Genomic DNA, 21,656 nt, shown 5'->3' on the forward strand with positions numbered 1-21,656 from the left:
TGTACGTTTTGTCATCCAAAACCATCTAGGGTTTAGCGGCGAACGCTGGTCTTCCTCGCTGCTGCTTCTCTGCAGCCCGTTCGACGAGCGAATTGCCTGAAACAATGGGACGCAAGGCGAAGAAATTCATCGACAAGAAGAAGTCGGCGACCTTCCAATTGATGTCCCGCGACTCCGCCGACCCCAGCTTCGACGACGCTCCCGGCGGCGACCGCATCTTCGTCCGCGTCGACAACAATCCCTACTCGGCCGCTACCTTGGAGGACGCCGACGGCGACGGCGACGGCGATGGCGATGACGATCCGATTTCGATGTTCGCGGACGCGCCCGGCGACTGCGATGACGGCGTCAGCGACGGTGGCGCTATGGGAAGTGCGGTCGGGAATCAGGGAGTTGGAGGTGGACATGGTGCGTCAACGTCGCGGCTGCCGGAGCATATCAGGAGGGAGATTCTGGAGCTTGGGTTTCCTGATGACGGCTATAATTACCTGTTGCATATGAGGGAGATTAGGAATGCAGGTAGTGGTTCGGCTTTCTATCAGAATCCTAAGGCTAGGCTTGACCTGGTTCCTAAAGATGTTAAGGTTTGGCCTCTTGATTTTCAGGTCTTCACTGTTTTGCTCGATATTAATGTGAATGTGCGTCAATTGAGACGTGATTGTTCTGCTGTAATGGATTAGATTCAATCGAGTCTGAGGTTGGCATTACAGGATATGAAATAAAGCTGAGTTTTTTTTTTTGTTTCTTTTGTTGTTTATTTGGTTGGCTGTATGTGAGTTCCTGTATTTACAAATTCACTACGTTAGTCTGATTTCCTCTTTTCAAGGGTTCAGTGTTCTGTATATGCTTCCTGAGGACCACCTTTGTTTAACTTCTTTGATTTCAGGCTTATGATGCTTCGCATGTACAAGTTCCTAAATCAGAAGGTGATCCTAATGATACATCGATTTATAGTGTTGCTGCCAATAGTGTTAGTGTGAGAGTACAGAAGGCCATGGATCCTGAAGTTGCTGCATTACTTGATGATAGTGACCTCTCACGGTTTGGGTCTGATGTCGAGGACTTGGAAGAAGATTTTATTGTTCAGGCAAACCATCCTGAAGGCGAGGACAATATTGTGGAGGAAAATTTGCAATATTCCGGGAAGCCTAAAGTGATGGGGAGAGTTACTAATGGATCAGATGCTTTTGCTGGTCAAGAGAAACAAATTGACAATGGCTTTCCTCACGAAATAGGAAGTCAGTTTGTGGAACCAAATGACTACTTTGACGATGAGAAGCCACGAGAACGTCGTCCGCTGGATGAGCAATTCGATCTTGTAAGTCATTTAATTCTCCTCAAGCTAGTACATGCTTTCTTGATTTTGATAATATGCTTGATAAGTGGATGAGCTGATAAAATCTACTCTCTTTTTGCTTTGACAAGTATGAATCAGATTAAACCATAGACACCAAAAGTGGAAATGACATGTTGTCACTCCTTAGCTTGCAAATATTAAATTTGAACGTTAAGTTAAAAAAATTTGCTGCTCCTTCCTTTTTTGGTGAATGATGGAGAATCCTCCTGTGCTGTCTTTACACTTCTGCCTGACTGCAGAACAATAGCAGAGGCTGATATAATTTATTGAATATCACTTGACATTCTTTTCTTGTGTTTTGTTGTTAAAGTGCACTTGATGGCTGACAATCCATTACACTATTGGACGGCCTTAATGATTCTTAGCTATTGTCTCTCTCTCTCTCTAACCATTGTGGTTAGATTTGGTTACACCTTTTCCCCTCTTTGGAGGAGTCATTGCTGGTACGATCTGTGTAAAAGAATCCTGCCATCTTAGTAAAACCTAGCCTCGAGGTACTTTTTCTGAAGGCACTTTTAGGAAATTTTTGTAATTATTAAGTTGGACTAATTTTGCAATAAAAAAAAAGTAGTAGTTGGACCTTGTTATCCTAATCCATGAGGTTCTTCTTTGACTCAAAGCACATCTGTACTAGTGTATGCTATCTGAGTCATTGTGATGTTGTTGTTTTTGGCTCTATTTCTGTGAGAGCTTACGCTGGTCTAATTGGATGTTGAGCATGCCTTGTGATAAACTTATCCACTGAATTAGTGCAATAAGTTTGAAGATAGTCTTAGATGAAATTAGTCGCTTTTTGTATTCATAAGGTGCTCGAAATTGACAGAAATTGTGCAATATTTGGCCTGAGTCTTAGCCTCATCAGACACGGAACCTACAGTAACTGAGACAATTTCTTTTTATTACTCTTTGTCATCTCCACGCTCATTGCTCCTTCTCAAATGCTGAAACTTCTCTAGTGGTGGCAGAATTTCCATGAGCTAGTATTATTCAGCCAATAGTTGGCATCATTTATTTAGTTTAACTATCTTAAATCGGTTTTCTTTCACTGATATCTGATGATTTTCTTCTTCATTGTTCAAAGCTTGAACTTCAGGAGTATGGATCCGAGGATGACGAGGATGATGGTTATGGTGGTTATATCGCTGAAGAAGATGAATCCCTTGCTCTGAAACTCAAACAGGCTTTTGATTACAAAGATATGGATGACTTGGAAATTGATGACAAGTATAGAGTTCCAGCTGATTTATTGAAGGGAAATGAAGCGAAAAGCAAACAGCTACGGGATTCTGCTGCTGATTTGATCCGTCGTTGTGTGGAATATGCAGACAAGTATGAAAATGAGAATGACGACAAAGAAGTAGTTATTGTTGAAGAAAGTAGTGATGAATCCGAGGTGCAGGACTGTGAAACTATTGTCTCTACATATTCAAATCTTGATAATCACCCAGGCAAAATCAAAGCACCCGAGGTAGCCAGAAAGAAGAAATTGGCTGGCACAATTTCTGTTGCTTTAGGTGCGGCCAATCCGTTGATACCCCTCAAAGGAAAAGAAAAACTTCCTGTTGACTATCTGCCTCAGAGCATAAAATCTTCAGCGCAAAAGGTCAAGGATGGCAGTGTCTCGAGGAATGAGCAGCCTAGGAGGAAACAGCTTGGTCAAGAGTCAAAGGAAGAGAAGAAAGAGCGTAAGGTAAGTACCTGCTTCTTCTTTTTTTTCTTATAGACAATTTGATTAAGCCATTTGAGTTTCATCCCTTTCTGCAACTATGTGGCTTTGACTAGAGGAAGAGGACTTTTGTATGGTGTACTTCAGTTTCTGGCCCTTACAATGAGTGCGGTTCCTTCAATCGTATTCTATTGTTTAAGATGTTCATCTGAATGTAAATTCAGGCTGCTGTGAAGGAGGAAAGGCGGGAGGCACGTCGCACGAAAAAGGAAATGAAGGGGCTTTACAGGTGCGAAGCACAGCGGGCGCAGAAAGTGGCTGCCATCACTGGCCCGTCGTCCATCCCTCTCATGTAGTTAAGTTGGCAGTGTTCCACCTGATTGGACGGGGTTGAGTCCAACGGAGGCGAAGAGCTGAATCTTGCATACCCTTTTTCTCCAAGGGGATGGTGTGGCTACTGGAATCGACAAGCTGTACCGCTAGGATTTTTAAGTTTTGCTTGTTTACATTACACATTTGGAACATCCACTGGGAAAGCATGGTTACGCATTTGTTTATTTACACATTCGCGTCAAACTTCCCTCGCCTTTTTCGCACAGGCTGTCGTCCTATAAAAGTGAAAAAGGGAAACAAGACACTTGTCATCGCCGATGAAAAAGCTTCCCTGCGAAGAAATTGCAAATTTGCAAGATTCAAAGGGTCAACAGTTAAAAGACAATCACGTTGTGTGCATTTAGAATCATCTTTTTCAAGATCTCATCGACTCAGATTCATCAAGACTTAGCAAACCTACGAAGGAGGATTCAGGTTACAACCCAAAGTCCTGTAAATCACAATTTGTATGCCTTCGTGCTAGGTGGAGGATTGAGATTTACAAGGCAAAGAAGATTATATCGCCCGTGCTCTACCTCTTCTTTGGAGTAAAATTAATAAAGCACGTGCAGAAGTCCGCCCTTATCATGCTATATGATAAATGCTCGTCTCACAGAACCCAACACGCTTTCTCAAAAAGCTGCCATATTTCTATTTTGTGAAACGTATATTACACTCGATTTAAGGCCTAAAAAGAAAAGGAAAAAGTAAAATAACTAGAGAGATACATTGAAAACTAAGTATACATTTCTGGGGTTTTTGGTTGCAGATCAAAGAAATTTTTGTAGCCTTGGTCCAAATGAAATATGCAACTCGCACTCAAATTTTTTGTATTTGAGATAAGTGTATCTAAAGTTCTAAAACTTATTAAGAAAGTACAATTGAGTCCTAAACTTTCAAAAAGTACAATTAAATTCCAAAATTTGTCAAATTGGCGCAATCAAGTCATTTCGTTAACTTTGTCCGTCCGATATGGCTTCTTCTTTTTTTTTATTTACTCTATATTATGTGGCACCGACGTGACTAAAATATGAAAAACAAGACCAAAAAGACATTTTTTTTTCGAAAGTTTGATTTTTTTAATAGAAAGATTATTTATCTAGATTAAAAAATAAACTAAATTTGAAATTTGAAAAAAAAAAAGTCATAAGAGGATGAGGGATAACTAGCCAGTAGGATTGAGCACAATGGACTAATCGAATTGGGAGCTTATTTAACAAGTTGGTTTGATCCGGTTTCGGGGGCATCGATTCAATTCTCGTTGGAGTCAATTATGGTTGATTCAGACCGAATAATATTATTTATTTAAAAAAATTTCTAAATGTAAATCTAAACCTATAACTAAATGCTTAAGATGCTCTGTATGACTTTCGGGTTTTGCAACAACGGGATACAATTAATTAGAGGTGATCCGATGAACATATCGTTAATGAGAAAAATCTAATGATACATTACAAAAATAATAATAATAATGCGATCGGTCCAATGATTGGACTACTTGGGGATTGGACTGGTCTATTCAATCTAATTCACAATTTAAAACTAGGAACCAGTCCTTTGGATTTGGTTCTTGGCTCTAGGGTAGGATTGGATCGGACCGAGAGCCGATCACCCCTACTAGCCAAGGCTCGTGCCGAGAAAATGATTTTCTATTTTGATAAAAGGAAAACAACCTTACTAAAATTATTGAAATGATATTGTATAGTCTTTTAGATGTCAATTTTCTTATAGATGTTATTTTTCTAATATTAGAAAAAACAAAGAGGTAAGACCAATAATGGAGAGCACAAAAAAAATTGTGTCAATTATTTTTGTTATTTCATACCATAATAAAAAGTTTTCGAAGCGATTTCACTATTTTTCTTATTAAGAACGAGTGAAAATGTAACGATTCATGTCGGAATGTCTCGATTTGTGTCCCGGAGTCGCGTTGGTATCTGGAATTTGCTGCCATCAGTATTGAAGGAGACATTTTTGTAGCTTCGACTCCTTTCTCGCTTCAGTCACGGCCATGGGCTCTCCCTTTCGTTGCAAGCCATGTTAGCAAAACACGATCATGATGCTTTCTTTACGTGTAAATCCCTCCTCCTCTTTCGGCTTTCAGTCCGAAGTCCTCAGCACCACTTATTTACCCTGAAGGTCCCATCAAAGCCTATTACTAACGCTGCAACAAGAAGCGACAGACCCAGTAGCTTCCTTGTTTATTGCAACACCCAGATCACGAAGCATGGAAGAAACGGTCAGGTCGAAGAGGCTGAATCCGTGTTCCGACGGATGCCCTTCAGGAATACCATTTCGTGGACTGCCATGCTCACCGCGTATGCAGACAATGGGCGGATTCGGAACGCCCGGCAAATGTTCGACGAAATGCCCGACAGGAATACTGCTTCGTATAATGCGATGATCACTGCCTACATTCGCAACGATTGGAATGTCAATAGAGCTTATAAGTTGTTTGCTGAGATTCCCGACCGCAACGCGGTCTCTTACGGTGCCATGATCACAGGGTTTGTTCGGGCAGGGAAGGTAGATAAAGCAAAAGAACTTTACCTTTCGATGCCAGTCGAGTGGCGAGATCCTGTGTGCTCAAATGCATTGATAAGTGGGTATCTGAAGTTGGGGGCACTCGAAGAGGCAGTTTGGGTTTTTGAGGGTATGGCACAAAGAGATGTCGTTTCCTGGAGCTCTATGTTGGACGGATATTGCAAGAATGTTGGCGTGGGCGCTGCCAGAGGGTTGTTCGATAAGATGCCGGAGCGAAATGTTGTATCTTGGACTGCTATGATTAATGGGTATATGAAGATGGGGCAGTTTGAATGTGGTTTTGATCTTTTTCTGGATATGAGAAAGGAAGGAACAGTAAAGGTGAATTCTACAACACTTACTGTTATGTTTGAAGCTTGTGGTGAGTTTGGGAGATCCCAAGAAGGAATTGAGATGCATGGATTAGTGTTTCAACTTGGACTTGAATTTGACTTATTTATAAGAAATTCCATTATCAAAATGTATTCTAGTTTCGGTTATATAGATGATGCTATTAAGTTTTTTAACTCAATGGACGAAAGGAATGAAGTCACATGGAATAGTCTAATCTCTGCTTATGTCCAGAATGATAGTATTGAAGAAGCCTATCATCTATTTGCAAAGATGCCCAGGAAGGATGCAGTCTCTTGGACAACTATTATTTCAGGATATTTTGGAAACGGAATGATTGATAGATCGATTAAGCTATTTGAAATGATGCCTGTAAAAGATGACATTGCATGGACAGCCATGATATCTGGTTTTGTGAAGAATGGCAAATTTGAGGAGGCATTCCATTGGTACATTCGAATGCTTCGGAAAGCAATCAAGCCGAATCCTCTTACTTTGAGCAGTGTGCTTGGTGCTTCTGCTGGTTTGGCAACACTGAACCATGGTGTACAGATTCATGCTCATGTTTTGAAGATGGACCTGGAGTGTGTTCTTTCTATGCAGAACTCATTAATATCGATGTACTCAAAGTGTGGAAGTGTTCTTGATGCCTACAGAATATTCACAGAAACAACTGACCCTAACATAGTCTCTTATAATTCTATCATCACTGGGCTTGCTCAAAATGGATTTGGCACAGAAGCTCTCAGATTATTCAAAAAGATGCAGAGTGCGAGTCAGGAGCCCAATGGAGTTACATTTCTTGCCATTCTCTCTGCATGCACTCATGTGGGGCTTGTTGTAGAAGGATGGAATTATTTAAAATCCATGAAGTCATTATACGGGATAGAACCAGGGCCCGATCATTATGCTTGCATGGTTGACCTCCTTGGCCGAGCTGGATTGCTGGATGAAGCTATTTGTTTGATTAGTTCCATGCCTCTGGAGCCCCACCCTGGTGTTTGGGGAGCGCTTCTTAGTGCAGGTAAGATCCACTCGCGGGTTGATGTTGCAGAGCTTGCAGCCCAAAGACTGATCAAGTTGCAACCTGATAATGCAACATCTTATGTTGTTTTGTCCAACCTATATTATACCTCTGGGAAGCAGGATTTTTCTGACCATGTTAGAATGGCCCAGAAATCTAAAAGAGTGAGAAAGAGTCCAGGATGCAGTTGGATTATGATGAAGGACAGTGTCCATTTGTTTCTTGCGGGAGACAAATCCCATACAAGTATCAGAGACATAGAAGCTACTCTATGCACTATCTCAAAGGAAATACTACTTTTAGAATCTTAGTTCTAATGACTCCTCAATCCTCTCATCCCATCTAATGACAAATGATTGTCGTTGATAATGGGGTGGCAAGTCATCCAGGATACTTCTGCAGACTGTTTCCTAGCATAGAGCTAGAGCCTTTTTTGGGGTTGGTGCTTCTCTCTGAAATGGAGAATTTGATCTTCCATCTGTCTCATCTGGTGGATCAGCCTCCACTGCAGATAAATCGACAGTCATTTCACTGCTCAACTTGGGTATCTTTCTAACAATAAAAGGTATAGTACTAACTGAACTTAAATCGATGTAATTTCTGTCTTATATCTTGTTAAAACGGTTTTTCTCTATCCATGGGCAATGAGTTTTGGTATCAGTATTTGTAGGAGTAGGCGAATGTACTCGTGAAGGCCTTTTTGCCATGCAGAAACTAAACCAACAATTAGGATGATTCCCCCAATCTTGTGCTTAATTACTTTCATGCTTCTTTTTATTGCCTTTTGTTGACTGACAGGAACTTGCGATGTGTTAAAGAATGCACTTAGATTTGGAAGCTACTGTTTCTGCTGGCAGTAGGAGATGACCTGCAATCTGTCCTTGACGTTCTTTGCCTGCCCAGCAGGGGACTGGTCACTGTGCATTAGCGCCGATGGTTGAATCACACCTGACATCCCTGATGCTGGTAGGGTGGAACATTTGAACAGGGACTTGTTGAAGCTCGACTATCTTTGCTGAAAATCAGGACCGTGCAAGCGTTCAGATCGTTCCTGCTGCAACAAAAGTTTATCATCTAGTAAGAGGCTATTCTCCGAGCGACATCAGCACTCGGTCTTCCCTTTGCATGAACCGCAGCCTTCTTGCGCTTCTCATTGCCATGGCTTTTTGGCAATCCGTGGTGCGTCTAACTCAGTTCCAAAAATCTGAAAAATGGTCCCTCAAGGCTCGACGTGGACGCATCTTATCCTCCTCATTGGGGCCAAATCTTAGTGGCCTGCAAGAGTAATGTGGGTGGCGCCGGATTAGTAATGGCAAGGCGCGAAGGCAGGATTATTGTGTCCACGCAGTTGGTATATTCGTCCTCTCAAGCTTCCGATGGTTGTGGCGCCGCTACTTGTCGCCATAGCAGCCGCTTATCGAAATGTTGAAGTGTTTGTGGGGAAGTTGGAAATGTCAACCTCAATGGCCACTCTCTTTTTTCTCCATGATCATTTATTAAAAGGATTAATACCACAAAAAAACTTTAAACTGATATATCTATGATAAATTTACCTCAAATTAGTTTTTTTACCACAAAAGCTTGAAATTGGTATATACGTATCAAATTTATCTCAAATTGATACATATGTAATAAATTTATCATCAATTAATTTTCGTTCGAACGGGTGAATATGTCACAAACTTACCTTTCTTTAGTTTTGATTAGATTTTACCGTTAAATTGTTGAGTTAAATGACATGTGACAGTTAACGGGTTTATCAATTTGGAGTTTTTACTTTTCATTTGTCATTGGTGTATTAATTTGGAATTTTTCATGCCATTAATTCAATTTTACGGAAATTAATGGAGGGCAAATTTGTTACATTTTTATGGTCAAAAAATTAGTTTAAGGTAAATTTATCACAGAACTACTTTATGATTTTTTGTGGTCAAAAAATTAATTTGGAATAAATTTATTATAAGTGTATCAATATAAGATTTTTCATGGTATTAATTCTTATTAAAATCTACAGATGATTTACTAATTCATTCCTTAAAAACACTGTCTAATTGAGGTAATTATTACAACGAGATACTTTCTCATGTGTTCACAACACGAGAATGTAGCAAAGCTATGATCTTGCGGACATTTACGATGCACAAATTTAAGTTGCCCACAGCTAGTATCGATTTTTTTGTTGGAAAATGGATTACGGCATCTTTCTTCCTTTTATGTGGCTGTGGGTAACCCCACATTTTCATCTTGTTCGGCATATATACATGAACATGTGGACGTTGAGAGGCTCCACTCGACGCATTGGATATTTTGGAGTCGACCCTTCTCCATCTCCTCCATCTTTCTCAGACCGACCGGACCGCCATGGCCGCGACGACGAGCATGTTGGTGAAGCTTTCGATGCTCTTCAATCTCTTGTCCACCTCGCGCTTGGGACTTTGGTCGAATCAGGAGCACGTGAGGGCGTTCCCGCCGACGTGCGACCGCATCGAGTGCCCAAGCTTCGACGTCGTGCACGTGGGCGACGGCTACGAGATCCGCCGCTACAACTCCACTGTGTGGATGTCCACTGCCCCCATCCCCGGCATCTCTCTCGTCGAAGCCACTCGCTCCGGCTTCCGCCAGTATGATCCTTACATCTTCATTTATCAGTTTAATAATTTCTATTGCCACTCCCATGTCCAGTTCATGTCGTGATTGAGTCGGATCGAGGCGTGCACTCGTGTCGAGAATTGCAATCCTTGTTTTGTTTTGTTTTGCTAGCTTGTACCGTATGGTATAGATCTTAAGATTCTAGAACACATTCCTCACTCGTTTAAGTTATAATTCCTCCTATTTAGCTTAGGCGGAAATCTATGGCGATGGTGTGCGAGGAAAGTGCCCTCAAGAGTGATGCCCAGAACGCCTGTTGGCCTAAATTAAGTGAAAAAGGGTCTGCAGAATCCTACATAAATCATCGGTGTTGTCGGATTATCTTTGGAACGGATTGAGGAATTTACATGTCGTAGCCCTTGTGGCCATCATTTTCGTGTTTTTCGGCTTCCCTTTGATTGAAATTGGTTTCCTCAAATTAGCCTAGGTTCATGCGTGAGAGAGCTCTGATGTGTCTATTAGAAAGTCGTGCGACTTCTATTTCTGTAATGGTTCGCACGTATTGACACAGTATTGCGTTCGCATGTAATTCGATAGTATTGTTGGGGATCGAAACTTTTGGATGACTGAAGATAAGATTTCACATTTTTGTCAGTCATCTTTTCCTCATTCAATCTGTCTTGTTGATCAAAGTTTCGATTGGGATAGGATTGAATCGATTTAGCCATTCACATGAAACTCCTTAGTGAAACATATAGCTGAGAATTAGACCTCCGTTTTCTGTCTAAACATCCCGCCTAATCGATTCTCAGGCTATTTGACTACATACAAGGTAAGAACAGCTATGAAAAACAGATAGAGATGACGGCACCAGTGATCACCGAGGTCTCTCCAAGCAACGGCCCTATTTGCGCGTCCTCATTTGTGGTGAGCTTCTATGTCCCGAAAGAGAACCAAGCCAACCCGCCCCCAGCGGAAGGCCTCCATGCTCAGAGGTGGAAGCCCACGTATGTCGCCACTAGACAGTTTGGAGGATTCGTCGCTGACTCTGATGTTGCAGTGGAGGCAGCTGCCTTGGAAGCCAGCCTTAGCGGCACTACTTGGGCTAAAGCCATCGAGAAGAGCCGAGAGAAAGAGAGCAGCGCTGGCGCCTCGGTTTACACAGTCGCCCAGTATAATTCTCCGTTCGAGTTCGATGACAGAGTGAATGAGATATGGATGCTGTTCGACATGGAAGACGCTTCCTCTGTATGAATCAGAGAGTGAAGGATAGAGAAGTATCTCTAGTTTTTCACATATAACTTTGAGTTTAGTGGGGGAACTTGCACAGCTGCCATGTGACATCCTACTTTGATGTGTCCTGGATATTTGATCTCTTCTTCAATTGAGGTCAATAATTACCAACTATCCTATGAAATTACCAACTTTCGTTTGAGTGACTTTTCAACTTTACTACGGTTAAGTTATCAATAGTTTAGGTTACTAACCTCTCAATCGAGTTACTTACCAATGTTTATTTGTTACCCCATCGATTATATGAAAATAAAAGTTGTATAAGGTAATATAGAATCCACTAATTTGCCAAATTACGAACAGTATTTTAGTACTTACGCACGTTTATTGAAATTTGTCAGCATGAAAAATTTGGGGAGGCTATTGTGCATAAGTACTCGAATGAAATGTAAAGGAAAGGGCATGTCCAAGCATTTCCGGATAAAATGATACTGTAAATCTCAACCTTTTTATTACAAAAAAAGGAGTAAGAATACACGATGTCTGAACTAAAATTCGTATGCATAAGCGAAAACTAGGATTGAGCCCACAGCCATAGCTGGTGCAGCTCATCATCCACAGAAGGCATCTCCTTCATCAACCTGTTGAACGATTCGTCCCTGCACAGCGACGCATTTGTTCGCTGAACCGTCTCAAAACGGCTCCGCTCCGGGATGGCTCTTTGTCCGCCTCCTTCAGAAGAGCGGTGGAAGAGGTTGTCCGCTGACTTTGGCGAAACGGCAACCGTGGAATCCTTGCCGGTCAGCTTCTGGACAACGGATTTGAAGCTGGCCGCGTCGGTTTCGATGTGCTGAGTGTTTATGATCACCACCTTAACCGGGTACGCATCTCCTCCTCTGCCCGACATTGCTGAAAGACCTTTCTTGGGACGGTGTAATATAAAACGCGAGAAGATGAAGGTCGAGAACGAGAAATCTTCCGCTTCTGCTATGAATGTGGTTCGGAACGCTTCCTCTTGGCTTGCGTTCCTCTTATTTATAAGTTGGACGACTGAACCGCGGGGGAGAAACAGCCAAAGGAAGCTATTTCACGTACGATCTTTAAGAGAGTTTGAAAAAATGGAGGGGTCTACTTAATACCGGGGACATAAGTTGACCACTGCAGTCATTTCAGTTGAATTTTAAGCAGCAGTCTAGAAGGACCAGAAGAGACAGAGGAGAGAAATTGGGTCAAAATTAACGTTAAAGAAAGGAAACAGTCAACGGGCGTGCATGCACATGGGGGTTGATCTCATCAATCATCGAGAGAAGAACAATCAATCTCAAGACGAGCGAGAAAGACAAGTCAAACCCGACGACCAAACACAGGCAAAGACCAGTCAGCCCAAAAGGCGAGACACTCGTCATATTTGGGTTGCGTGCGATATCAAAGTCCGACAATCGGGCACAAAAATGCTCTACGGTGAATTTGTCCCTCATATGTATATCGATGTTATTCCTTTTCCAATGCTATTACATACATACCGTTAAACTCACTTTATTAGACGATGAGAATAAAACTAACTAGATATGAAATTAGTGAGATATAACTTGTAAGTTTTTGGTAGTTATAATATATAGGGAAATGTTTCTTTGACAGTACTATCGAGGACAGATCGATCTCAATCATAAATCTACACACTATCATCGCATGTTTTGCATAAAACACTCATTGATTGGGAGATCACGTGGTTAGAAATAACCTGGCGATATTATCGATTATCGTACTAGAGGGACCCTAATATATACCATCCGAGAGTTGCCGGATCTGGTGCTTTCAAGTTGGAATACGGATTCAACCGGCAATGAAGTTAGTTCCTTTTTTATTACAAATAGCAATAATATATCTATTTTCATTTCATATATGTTTGGTAGATGGAGACGGAATTGTTCGAGCCGACATTCCTTTTCGAAGGGCGGAATCAAATCGTATAGTAACTCTTAAAGAAAGGAATTATAGACTAAGGTACCATTTGATTCGTGAAAAATGTGATGTTTTCAAAAAATATTTTTCAAAACTTCATTTTTCATGAAAATGACTATATTTTCTGATGTTTGGCTGAGACTTAAAAATAAATTGAAAAACAATTTTCGTTGATTGGCAAGGAATTATGTTCATGGAGGTCAAGACGCGAGACCCCACATTCTTGTCTCTCTTCTTCTCTCTCTCTCTCTCTCTCTGAAATTTGGTGTATCCTTCCATGCTTAGTCCCTGCCTGATGCTTCCATGTGCCTCCCATCTGATTCCCATCCACCCAATGGGCCATACTTATGTTATGTTTAACGCACCCTCTTTCTCTCTCTCTCTCTCGATCTCGATCTCGACGAGCCGAACGACGATGTGGGGACATGATCATCTGAGCTCTCCAACCCCACACACAAGACTCATCGACCTTTCCTCTGTTTTTATTGGGGATTGCATGCATGAACAATGCCAATAGAAACAAATGCACGCGAAACCAAAACTAAGAAATTGGTAGAGAAAAGGAACATCAGTTAAATATGAAGGGCTCCCATGCATAGTTTTCTTGGAGCATGTAGCCTTCCCATGTTGGGGCCAACTTAACTTTCCTAAGTTTTATATTGTTGTTAGTACTTCAATGTGGTTTCACCGAGCACAGAGCAGGTCCTTCGGGGGTCCTACACGGTAGTTGGCAGTTTTTTCGGGTGGAGTCGGTTGGTCTTCGAATCATTTGAGTCGATTTTGCGAAGATCGAGACTTGCATGTCAAGCATAACCAGTGAAGGTTCCATGCTCTATAGGCGTAGAAATTCATAAATTACAGGCGTAACGGGCCAAGTTGAGACTATCCTCGATAATGCAAAAGATAAGAAAATTCTGCCCTTTTGGCAGGCATGTGGCCACTTGACCTTGATGCTGCATGGCAAAAATATTGCAGTCAAATGTTATGGTCCTCTGGGTTCCTCTCTTCTGCACATGATGGACGGTGATCATTACCCTACTGCGAATATTTATTCATTTTTGCAGAAGAAAAGCACTCGAATATCTTGAGATAACAAAGTAAAAACCCTAAAACAAGAACACCCATCTCGTCAGTATCACGAAGTAGAGACTTGAGAACATGCACAACATGCACTTGAGGGAAAAAAAAAAAAAAAGAGGAGAATCTGTAGTTGATTATATAAAACAACCAGCAACTACCTTACATTGATTACACATGAAGTCAGATTGTGAGACGCAGCATATCTCTCAAACCCAACTGATAACAATGGGTGTTTTAACTGTTGAAAAGGTTGAGAATCGGGAATCAAATCAGCAACATACAACTGCCGGCGGAGGGACTTGTTAATCATCAACAACATGAACATGAGCAAGGGAGACGAGACGAGGAGAACTTTGAGATTTACAATAAGGTGGGGAGGCTGACAATAATGGAGATACCAAATCTTTGAGGGTAGCCAAAATTAATCAAGGGTAAAAAAGCATGTGAGGCACCATGTGGACACGTGAGTTCATGAGTATTATTATGCGCGAAAGAAGGCACGAAATCTTCGCACATGAAGGGCTTCTACACCATCCTTGTCGAAGCAAAAACGATCACCTTCTTATAAATTATCTTATGTATGTATTCCACTGGACATATACAATTAGATACATCTCTTATATCATCTATAAATTTGATTATCACCAGCCGTCCCACCCACCTTTGTTGTTTTAGTGGTAACATGTCCGAAGTTTTGTCATATTTCGAGCCTTGAATTTTTCAACCAATGTCGGCGGAATTTTTCTTTATACACAAGCTCTGTTGGAGTCAAGATGTGTGTATGCACGAAACCACCTCTGAATATCATGTCACGATGCGGTTTATGTTCAAAAATCTCACCCGGAAGAAGCCTTTCTAGTGATGATAGTCTATGATCTAAGTGATCAAAATCGAAAGAATCCAATGGTGCTGTAATATTTTCCATACCTGTGTTTACACGGTCGGCTAATGATTTATATAGTCTATCAATTATTTTTTCGCAACCCAAACCGAGTAGCCTCTAAATTATGACTTTATGAGATGTCTCGATTCAAAATGATAAGCCACATATACATGCTTTAATAATGTGGATGGATATGAATTAAGGTCCTATCATGTGAAATCTCCCACCTATTGGGAAAGTTGTCAAAAAAGTTCTAAACCTATTGCACTTTTGCTAATTCAATCCTAAACATTTCAATTTTGTCAATTGAGTCATAGACCTTTTCACATTTTTCCAATTAAGTCATTTGGCCAATTTCGGATGAAAATCGCTAATGTGAATCACAGTCGTCCTACCTTTTTCTGGTAATTCTAACGACGGTCCCACAGTACCCAACACCTCCACACAAGCACTACCGCACCACCGCCGCACTCGAGCTCTTTTTGCAAGTTTTCCAATTACTTCCAATAAGCACCATCGCCCAGACTTCTTTGTCAGCTTCAACATGCATCCAAGCGTGGTCGCCGTAAAGTCGTGCCCTTAGCAGCCATCCCAATGAGATCCAGATGACTACCTTACACGTCCCAACATGCCGTCGCACTTAATAGATTGGGCAAGGGTTGCCTCACCTGGGGCCAACGGGGAAGTGAAGCCCTGCCCGCAGCTAGTGAGGGTCGCCAATGACCCTTGACGGGACAGGAAAAAAAAAAGCAAAGGAAAAGGAAAGTAAAAATGAAAAATATTAAAAATATTGAAATAATATTAAAATTGTACCAATCGTGCCACATATGATGGTTAGCGTCTACATCAGCCATTTTCGGTCAAAATTGGCCGGATGGGCTCAATTGGCAAAATGTGAAAAAGCTTATGACTCAGTTAGAAAAATTGAAAGGTTTAGGACTTTTTGGATAATCTTCCCCATTTTTATCTTATGATTCAGGAAGATGCACATCCTTTGGTTTAGGACACTCTATATGTACATATGAATATGAAAACTGAAAATTCGTCATCAACCTCTCAGACATGGCAAGAGCCAAAAAGGGAACAAAGAAAGAAAGAAAGACATATGCTTAAAGATAGGATAACCCAACATAAACTCATTGGCTCGGAAGGAACTCTTAAAGGTTCCACATACTTGTTCTTTTCTTCAAATTATGTAAGGAAAAATTGATTTGGTTCGAGTGAGGAAAAGATGAAAAACAAATAGGGATCTATCAGTTAGTGCATCCTTTATCTTTTAGTTGAGAGAAGCTTCCACTTTATTTATTAAGGACGTTTTTTTCTAATCCCTCGTCACCGATAAGATGATCAAATATAAAACGAAACCTTTACACCTTTCGGAGCGGTCCGGAGTCATCCCACGACGCTAAAATGAGTTATTATAAGATTAGCCTCATAATAAGCACGGAAGGAGGGATACATCACTGAGGTCATAAGTGGCAAGGTTGTGGGCCTGATTCATCTAATGCATCGCAAATTTAAGCTATTTGATCGATCGATAGAGGAGAAAGGGGACCTCCCATTCCAGTAACTTCTGTAGGACGGTTTTGCGCAAGGAACACGGAGAAAACCTCGACGAATAAGCCAATTTATTTAAGAGGGCCGCACCTTGAGCGGATCTCATGTCAAGTGGACCGAACAAACCGTAAGCACGGAATCGAGGGAGATTTGTCGATAAAGAAAGGTCCCTATCGCCCCAAAATGGTGCAAATTGTTGTTGAAGGGGTTAATCATCACCTAGTATGTTAGCTACCAAATGGGGGATCAAAGCTTTCGGATTAGGGCCGTGTAGTTCTCTCGGTGACAATGGTTTCCAAATGAAGATTGGAGTTCTAAGTCGGACATTGTTGCATCGAGGGAGGGAAACACGACGGTGGTCGTGTCAGCATACGATGGAGCTTCATTTTGTTTGAGGTGGGACCCTCGTATCCGGTTCGTCTCTCCCCTCTATATATATTGCCCACCTGTCTCCTCTTCACTCCTCACTCCTCTTATCCCCCAGTTCGTGCACTAGCATGGCTCGAATTGCAGCCGCCACATGGGTCAATTACTCCTCTCCCCCATTCCCAACTAAGTCTTCTTCTTCACCTTCGGTTGAATTGGGCTTCAATGGGCCCAGGAAAAACCCCGGCGGAATCACTTGCTCTCTCCGAACGCCCCCCAAACTCCTCCTCCCCAAGAAATCTTCGACACCCCAACCGTCGACGACCGCCGTTGCCGCTCCTCCCTCCACTTCGAAGCCTCGTAGCGAAGAAACTCCGGCACAATGGAACTTGTTACAGAAACTCGCGTCCATGGCCTTAGACGCCGTTGAGAACGCCCTCGTCTCCCATGAGCTCGAGCACCCGCTCCCCAAGACGTCCGACCCGCGGGTCCAAATCTCCGGCAACTTCGCTCCCGTGCCCGAGCAGCCCGTCCAACGCTCGCTCCCTGTGGCCGGACAGATCCCTGATTGCATCCGAGGCGTGTACGTGCGGAACGGGGCCAACCCGCTCTATCAGCCGGTTGCTGGCCACCACTTGTTTGACGGCGACGGCATGATCCATGCAGTCCATTTTTCTGATGGCTCCGCCAGCTATGCCTGCCGCTTCACCAAGACACACCGCTTTGTCCAAGAGCGGGCCCTCGGTCGCCCGATCTTCCCCAAGTCCATTGGCGAGCTCCATGGCCATTTTGGCATCGCCAAGCTCCTTCTTTTCTACGCACGAGGGGCCTGCGGCCTCCTCGACCACGGCCACGGCATTGGTGTTGCCAACGCGGGCCTCGTCTACTTCAATGGCCGCCTGCTCGCCATGTCGGAGGACGACCTGCCCTACCATGTCCGCGTCTCTGCCGCCGGAGACCTCGACACCGTCGGCCGTTACGACTTCGGCGGCCAGCTGGACTCCACGATGATTGCCCACCCAAAGCTCGACCCCGTCTCAGGCGAGCTCTTTGCCCTCAGCTATGACGTCGTCCGAAAGCCCTACCTCAAGTTCTTCCGCTTCTCGCCGGACGGGAGGAAGTCGCCAGACGTTGAGATCCCCCTCGCGGAGCCGACGATGATGCATGACTTCGCGATCACCAAGCGGTTCGTGGTGATACCAGACCAGCAAGTGGTGTTCAAGCTGAATGAGATGGTCCGCGGTAGATCTCCAGTGATCTACGACAAGGTCAAAACGCCGAGGTTTGGAATCATGGACAAGTACGCCAGCGACGCATCCGGAATCCGGTGGATCGACGTGCCGGACTGCTTCTGCTTCCACCTCTGGAACGCCTGGGAAGAGCCGGAGAGCGATGAGGTCGTCGTGATCGGCTCGTGCATGACGCCACCGGACTCGATCTTCAACGAGCAGGACGAGAGCCTGAAGAGTATCTTGTCCGGAGATCAGGCTCAATCTGAAGACTGGCAAGTCGAAGCGGCGTCCGAATCATATACGACGGGAGGGAGCAAGTGAACTTGGAGGCGGGAATGGTGAACCGGAACAGGCTCGGGAGGAAAACCCGGTTCGCGTACCTGGCCCTGGCCGAGCCATGGCCGAAGGTGTCGGGGTTTGCGAAGGTGGACCTGGCGACGGGGCAAGTCCGCAAGTTCATGTACGGAGAGCAGAGGTACGGCGGCGAGCCCATGTTCCTGCCGAGGGAGGCGAGCTCAGGGAGTGGGGGAGAGGACGACGGGTACGTGTTGGCGTTCGTGCACGACGAGAAGGAGTGGAGGTCGGAGCTACATATCGTGAACGCCGCGACTCTGGAGCTGGAGGCGACGGTGGAGCTCCCGTCGCGAGTGCCCTACGGGTTCCACGGGACGTTCATCAGCGCCAAGGATCTGGCGAAGCAGGCTATTGATTGAACCAAGAAATCAAAATTGAGGAAGGAGGATTTTGCAGAGGGATGGTTTGCAAATACGTCCCCGGGAATCTTCCTCGCAGTCGCAAGAGGAACATCTACCTATTTTCGTTGGATGTTATTCGGTAGACTTGTCTTTTTACAAAATGCGGTGAGACGTGAGAGATTTTGAGGAACCAAGCTCGTAGCTTTGAGAGTAGCTTTGGTAGGACCAAGAGCTCAGCTGGTTTCAGCTTATTCTCTCTCACTTCTCTGTTTTTTTGTTTTTTGTGTGTGTAATAACTAATAAGCACGTGACCATATTTGCACATCTTGTTTCCTCTCGGTCTTGCTCCCCGGTCATTTCTTAGGACACGCATGGCGACATTTCTACTTCAAAATCCACTTCCGACTAGAAGTTGATTTTTCTGCTTCTGCTCTAGAAGTTCATTTTTTATCGGAGAAAATTGCTTGATAACCGAACAAGATTTCTACTTCTGGAATACAAATTCTTTTGGTAACGATTGAAAATTTCTACTTCTAGAACCTTATTAACACAAAATCTTCTACGAAAGATTAAAGTCGGCGGTCGAAAAATTTTCGCTTCATTTTTTTTTTAAATTTCTTTAAAAATAAAATTTATTATTTACTTTTTACTACGATTACTGGAGACGGCAACTCGGTGGCAACGGTGGGTGGCGGGCGAGGTGGTGATCGGTGGTGATGGTGGGGGGTAGCGGCGGTGGTCGCAGCGAGCGATAGGGGCCGGCGGGGGCGGAGATGATGCAGATGGCGGCTATGATGGAGGTGCGGCGGATGGCGACAGTGGTCGGCGATTGGCGGCGCGGTGGTAAGCAGCAACAATCGGCAGTGAGCGGCGACAAGACTACGAGTGGAGGTGGGAGGCTAGCGGTGGTCACGGCGGTAGTGGACGGCTAGTGGGCGGCGGTTTTGGGGGGACGATGGTCCGCGACGGTCGGCGATGGGTGGTGACGGGCAATGGTGGGCACGAAGACGTGGTTGAGAGAGAGATGTGTTGAAAATGAAAAGAGGGCGAAGTGAGAAATATTGATGTTGAGAAATTTTTACTTCTAAAAGAGAAATAACAATTTTTAACTTCTGAAATTGGCTAAAAAAACAACTTCACAAATGGAAATTTGTTTCTGAAGTAGAAATGTAATGTTGAGTAATCAAACGGATTTTTATTTCTGAAGTTACATTACTAAACGGATTTACATTTCAGAAGCACTTATGAAGCATAAATTCATTTCTAGAAGTATTACCATACGCGCCCTAGCTTAAGTTCCCAGAAGCATGCCTCTAGACACCGATCATCACTAAAATACTAATTACGAGAGCGAGACGAAAAACATTGATTAAATTGAATACCTTATTTTTGAATTCTTTAATTCTATATTGTGCGACTAATATAAAGATTGATTTTTCAGTTCTAGCTTATGAAACGGTAGACTTACCAAAATTGGTCATAAACTCATTTCCTAATCCATATTTGATAAGGTGGGTTGTTATATAAGTTTTTTATATTTAGTAAATGGGTTTAGAGTGGTAAAACTCAAAATAATATGAGAATGTTAAATGGGTCCACAACTTACTTAGACTAAATTCACCTATAAAATTTGTGCCACTCGATCCATCACCTTACCTCAATTTATGTATGAGCTTTCTAGGTTTGGTTAAACGTGAAATCGTTTGAACAATATGAGTCGAGTCAGGCATGTGTTGGGTTGAGCATGGGTCACTAGTTTGTATTGCATGGAATTAGGTCAAAACGGGTAAAATGGATTAAGTTTGGCATGACCATTTTCGAACCCACATGTTCGATGGATTTATGAAATAATGCGATTTACGCTTGTTGAGTACTCGGTAGTGATTGCCCGCTATAACTAATTAACTTTCAGCATGTCACCTAATTTTTTTTTTACCAATTTCGAGTGTCGATACTTTTGTTTTCCGCAAAGCTCCTTGTTTGCGGGTATTACTTACTCATCGCCCGATTGGCCATAGGTAAATGTAACGGTCTTGCACATTTTGGATGCGTTCTTCGTTGTGTTTGTCCCCTAAAATCTCTTCTGAATACGTCGAGGGTCATGCCAAATGGAAGATGCCAATCAAAGCTCCCTTGTTCCAATCATGTTCCGATGACAAAAGGAAGGGCAAGTTTAGCTCCCTAAGTTTCCATACAAAGACAGAAACCTCCACGCACACAAAAACAGCACTGTAGTCACTGAATTTGGCCCGATTTATCGAAAACAGAGGAATGAAATCGCTACTGCACGTACCATCGTCGATCGGGTTAATCGTACTAACACGTTGATTACGTTAATCGATCACGTGAGCGTACGATGAATTCCTGTAAGATTCAATGCCTACTATTACAGATGATCTATAGACGATGGTTGGGACAGACATTTGATTTGAAGTATTGAAAAAGGGCGAGCAAAGCGTGATCGGCGGGCATTCCAAAATTTTTGGGTTTCGTCAAGCGCAGTGTCCTCGTACGGGCCAACGTCGGAGTGGGAGGGACGGGATGGGCGGCGTAATGCTTTTCTTTTTGGAAAAGATCGATTTGACACAATAACTGTCTCCTCTTCCTTTCTTTTTTTTCCCCCTTTTCATTACTAAAAGTAAACATGGGTTTGGGTCCACTTTGAAGATCGCCTTATAGTATCGATCGATCGTTTCTTGGTGTGGGTCACATTCAACCCCAAATAAAAAACGGTCGCATCACTTTATGAGCGAATTTCGTTGTAAT

The 21,656-nt window shown here is 43.1% G+C and overlaps 5 protein-coding genes across 6 annotated transcripts; 4 read left to right on the top strand and 1 right to left on the bottom strand.

Annotated features, from left to right (window-relative positions):
* The first annotated feature begins 6 nt into the window (after nucleotides 1-6).
* Nucleotides 7-3,735, top strand: LOC115756481 (protein LTV1 homolog). Its single transcript, XM_030696286.2, has 4 exons — nucleotides 7-584; nucleotides 887-1,318; nucleotides 2,439-3,047; nucleotides 3,248-3,735. The coding sequence occupies exons 1-4, from the start codon at nucleotides 105-107 to the stop codon at nucleotides 3,377-3,379; spliced, it is 1,653 nt and encodes a 550-aa protein (XP_030552146.2). The 5' UTR covers nucleotides 7-104; the 3' UTR covers nucleotides 3,380-3,735.
* A 1,558-nt stretch (nucleotides 3,736-5,293) lies between these two features.
* LOC115756479 (pentatricopeptide repeat-containing protein At1g53600, mitochondrial) lies at nucleotides 5,294-8,277 on the top strand. Of its 2 annotated transcripts, none has more exons than XM_030696283.2 (2): nucleotides 5,294-7,858; nucleotides 7,964-8,277. In XM_030696283.2, exon 1 carries the CDS (start codon nucleotides 5,433-5,435, stop codon nucleotides 7,602-7,604), a length of 2,172 nt encoding a protein of 723 aa, XP_030552143.2. In that variant the 5' UTR covers nucleotides 5,294-5,432; the 3' UTR covers nucleotides 7,605-7,858; nucleotides 7,964-8,277. The 2 variants fall into 2 exon arrangements, with proteins under 2 accessions (XP_030552143.2, XP_030552142.2); XM_030696282.2 differs by having other exon boundaries at nucleotides 8,092-8,277.
* A 1,275-nt stretch (nucleotides 8,278-9,552) lies between these two features.
* Nucleotides 9,553-11,194, top strand: LOC115756484 (heme-binding protein 2). Its single transcript, XM_030696289.2, has 2 exons — nucleotides 9,553-9,914; nucleotides 10,695-11,194. Exons 1-2 carry the CDS (start codon nucleotides 9,655-9,657, stop codon nucleotides 11,134-11,136), a joined length of 702 nt encoding a protein of 233 aa, XP_030552149.2. The 5' UTR covers nucleotides 9,553-9,654; the 3' UTR covers nucleotides 11,137-11,194.
* Nucleotides 11,195-11,593: 399 nt separating this feature from the next.
* On the bottom strand, nucleotides 11,594-12,137 carry LOC115756491 (VQ motif-containing protein 10-like). The gene has a single exon (XM_030696300.2). The coding sequence runs from the start codon at nucleotides 12,020-12,022 to the stop codon at nucleotides 11,690-11,692; it is 333 nt and encodes a 110-aa protein (XP_030552160.1). The 5' UTR covers nucleotides 12,023-12,137; the 3' UTR covers nucleotides 11,594-11,689.
* Nucleotides 12,138-17,079: 4,942 nt separating this feature from the next.
* Nucleotides 17,080-19,045, top strand: LOC115756480 (9-cis-epoxycarotenoid dioxygenase NCED1, chloroplastic). The gene is given in 3 exon segments (XM_030696285.2): nucleotides 17,080-18,441; nucleotides 18,443-18,487; nucleotides 18,489-19,045. Coding segments are annotated over 3 exon segments (1,812 nt in total). The 5' UTR covers nucleotides 17,080-17,094; the 3' UTR covers nucleotides 18,909-19,045.
* Nucleotides 19,046-21,656: the final 2,611 nt, after the last annotated feature.

Source organism: Rhodamnia argentea, chromosome 2 (assembly GCF_020921035.1).
Source record: "Rhodamnia argentea isolate NSW1041297 chromosome 2, ASM2092103v1, whole genome shotgun sequence".
Classification (NCBI taxonomy): Eukaryota; Viridiplantae; Streptophyta; class Magnoliopsida; order Myrtales; family Myrtaceae; genus Rhodamnia; species Rhodamnia argentea.

Excerpts from the sequence above, each read along its gene's own strand:
- LOC115756481 (XM_030696286.2), top strand. The coding sequence starts at position 105 with ATGGGACGCAAGGCGAAGAAATTCATCGACAAGAAGAAGTCGGCGACC. Across the intron at positions 585-886 it reads TGGTTCCTAAAGATGTTAAG|GCTTATGATGCTTCGCATGT; the intron begins GTTTGGCCTCTT and ends CTTTGATTTCAG. Across the intron at positions 1,319-2,438 it reads TGGATGAGCAATTCGATCTT|CTTGAACTTCAGGAGTATGG; the intron begins GTAAGTCATTTA and ends CATTGTTCAAAG.
- LOC115756479 (XM_030696283.2), top strand. The coding sequence starts at position 5,433 with ATGTTAGCAAAACACGATCATGATGCTTTCTTTACGTGTAAATCCCTC.
- LOC115756484 (XM_030696289.2), top strand. The coding sequence starts at position 9,655 with ATGGCCGCGACGACGAGCATGTTGGTGAAGCTTTCGATGCTCTTCAAT. Across the intron at positions 9,915-10,694 it reads ACTCGCTCCGGCTTCCGCCA|GCTATTTGACTACATACAAG; the intron begins GTATGATCCTTA and ends ATCGATTCTCAG.
- LOC115756491 (XM_030696300.2), bottom strand. The coding sequence starts at position 12,022 with ATGTCGGGCAGAGGAGGAGATGCGTACCCGGTTAAGGTGGTGATCATA.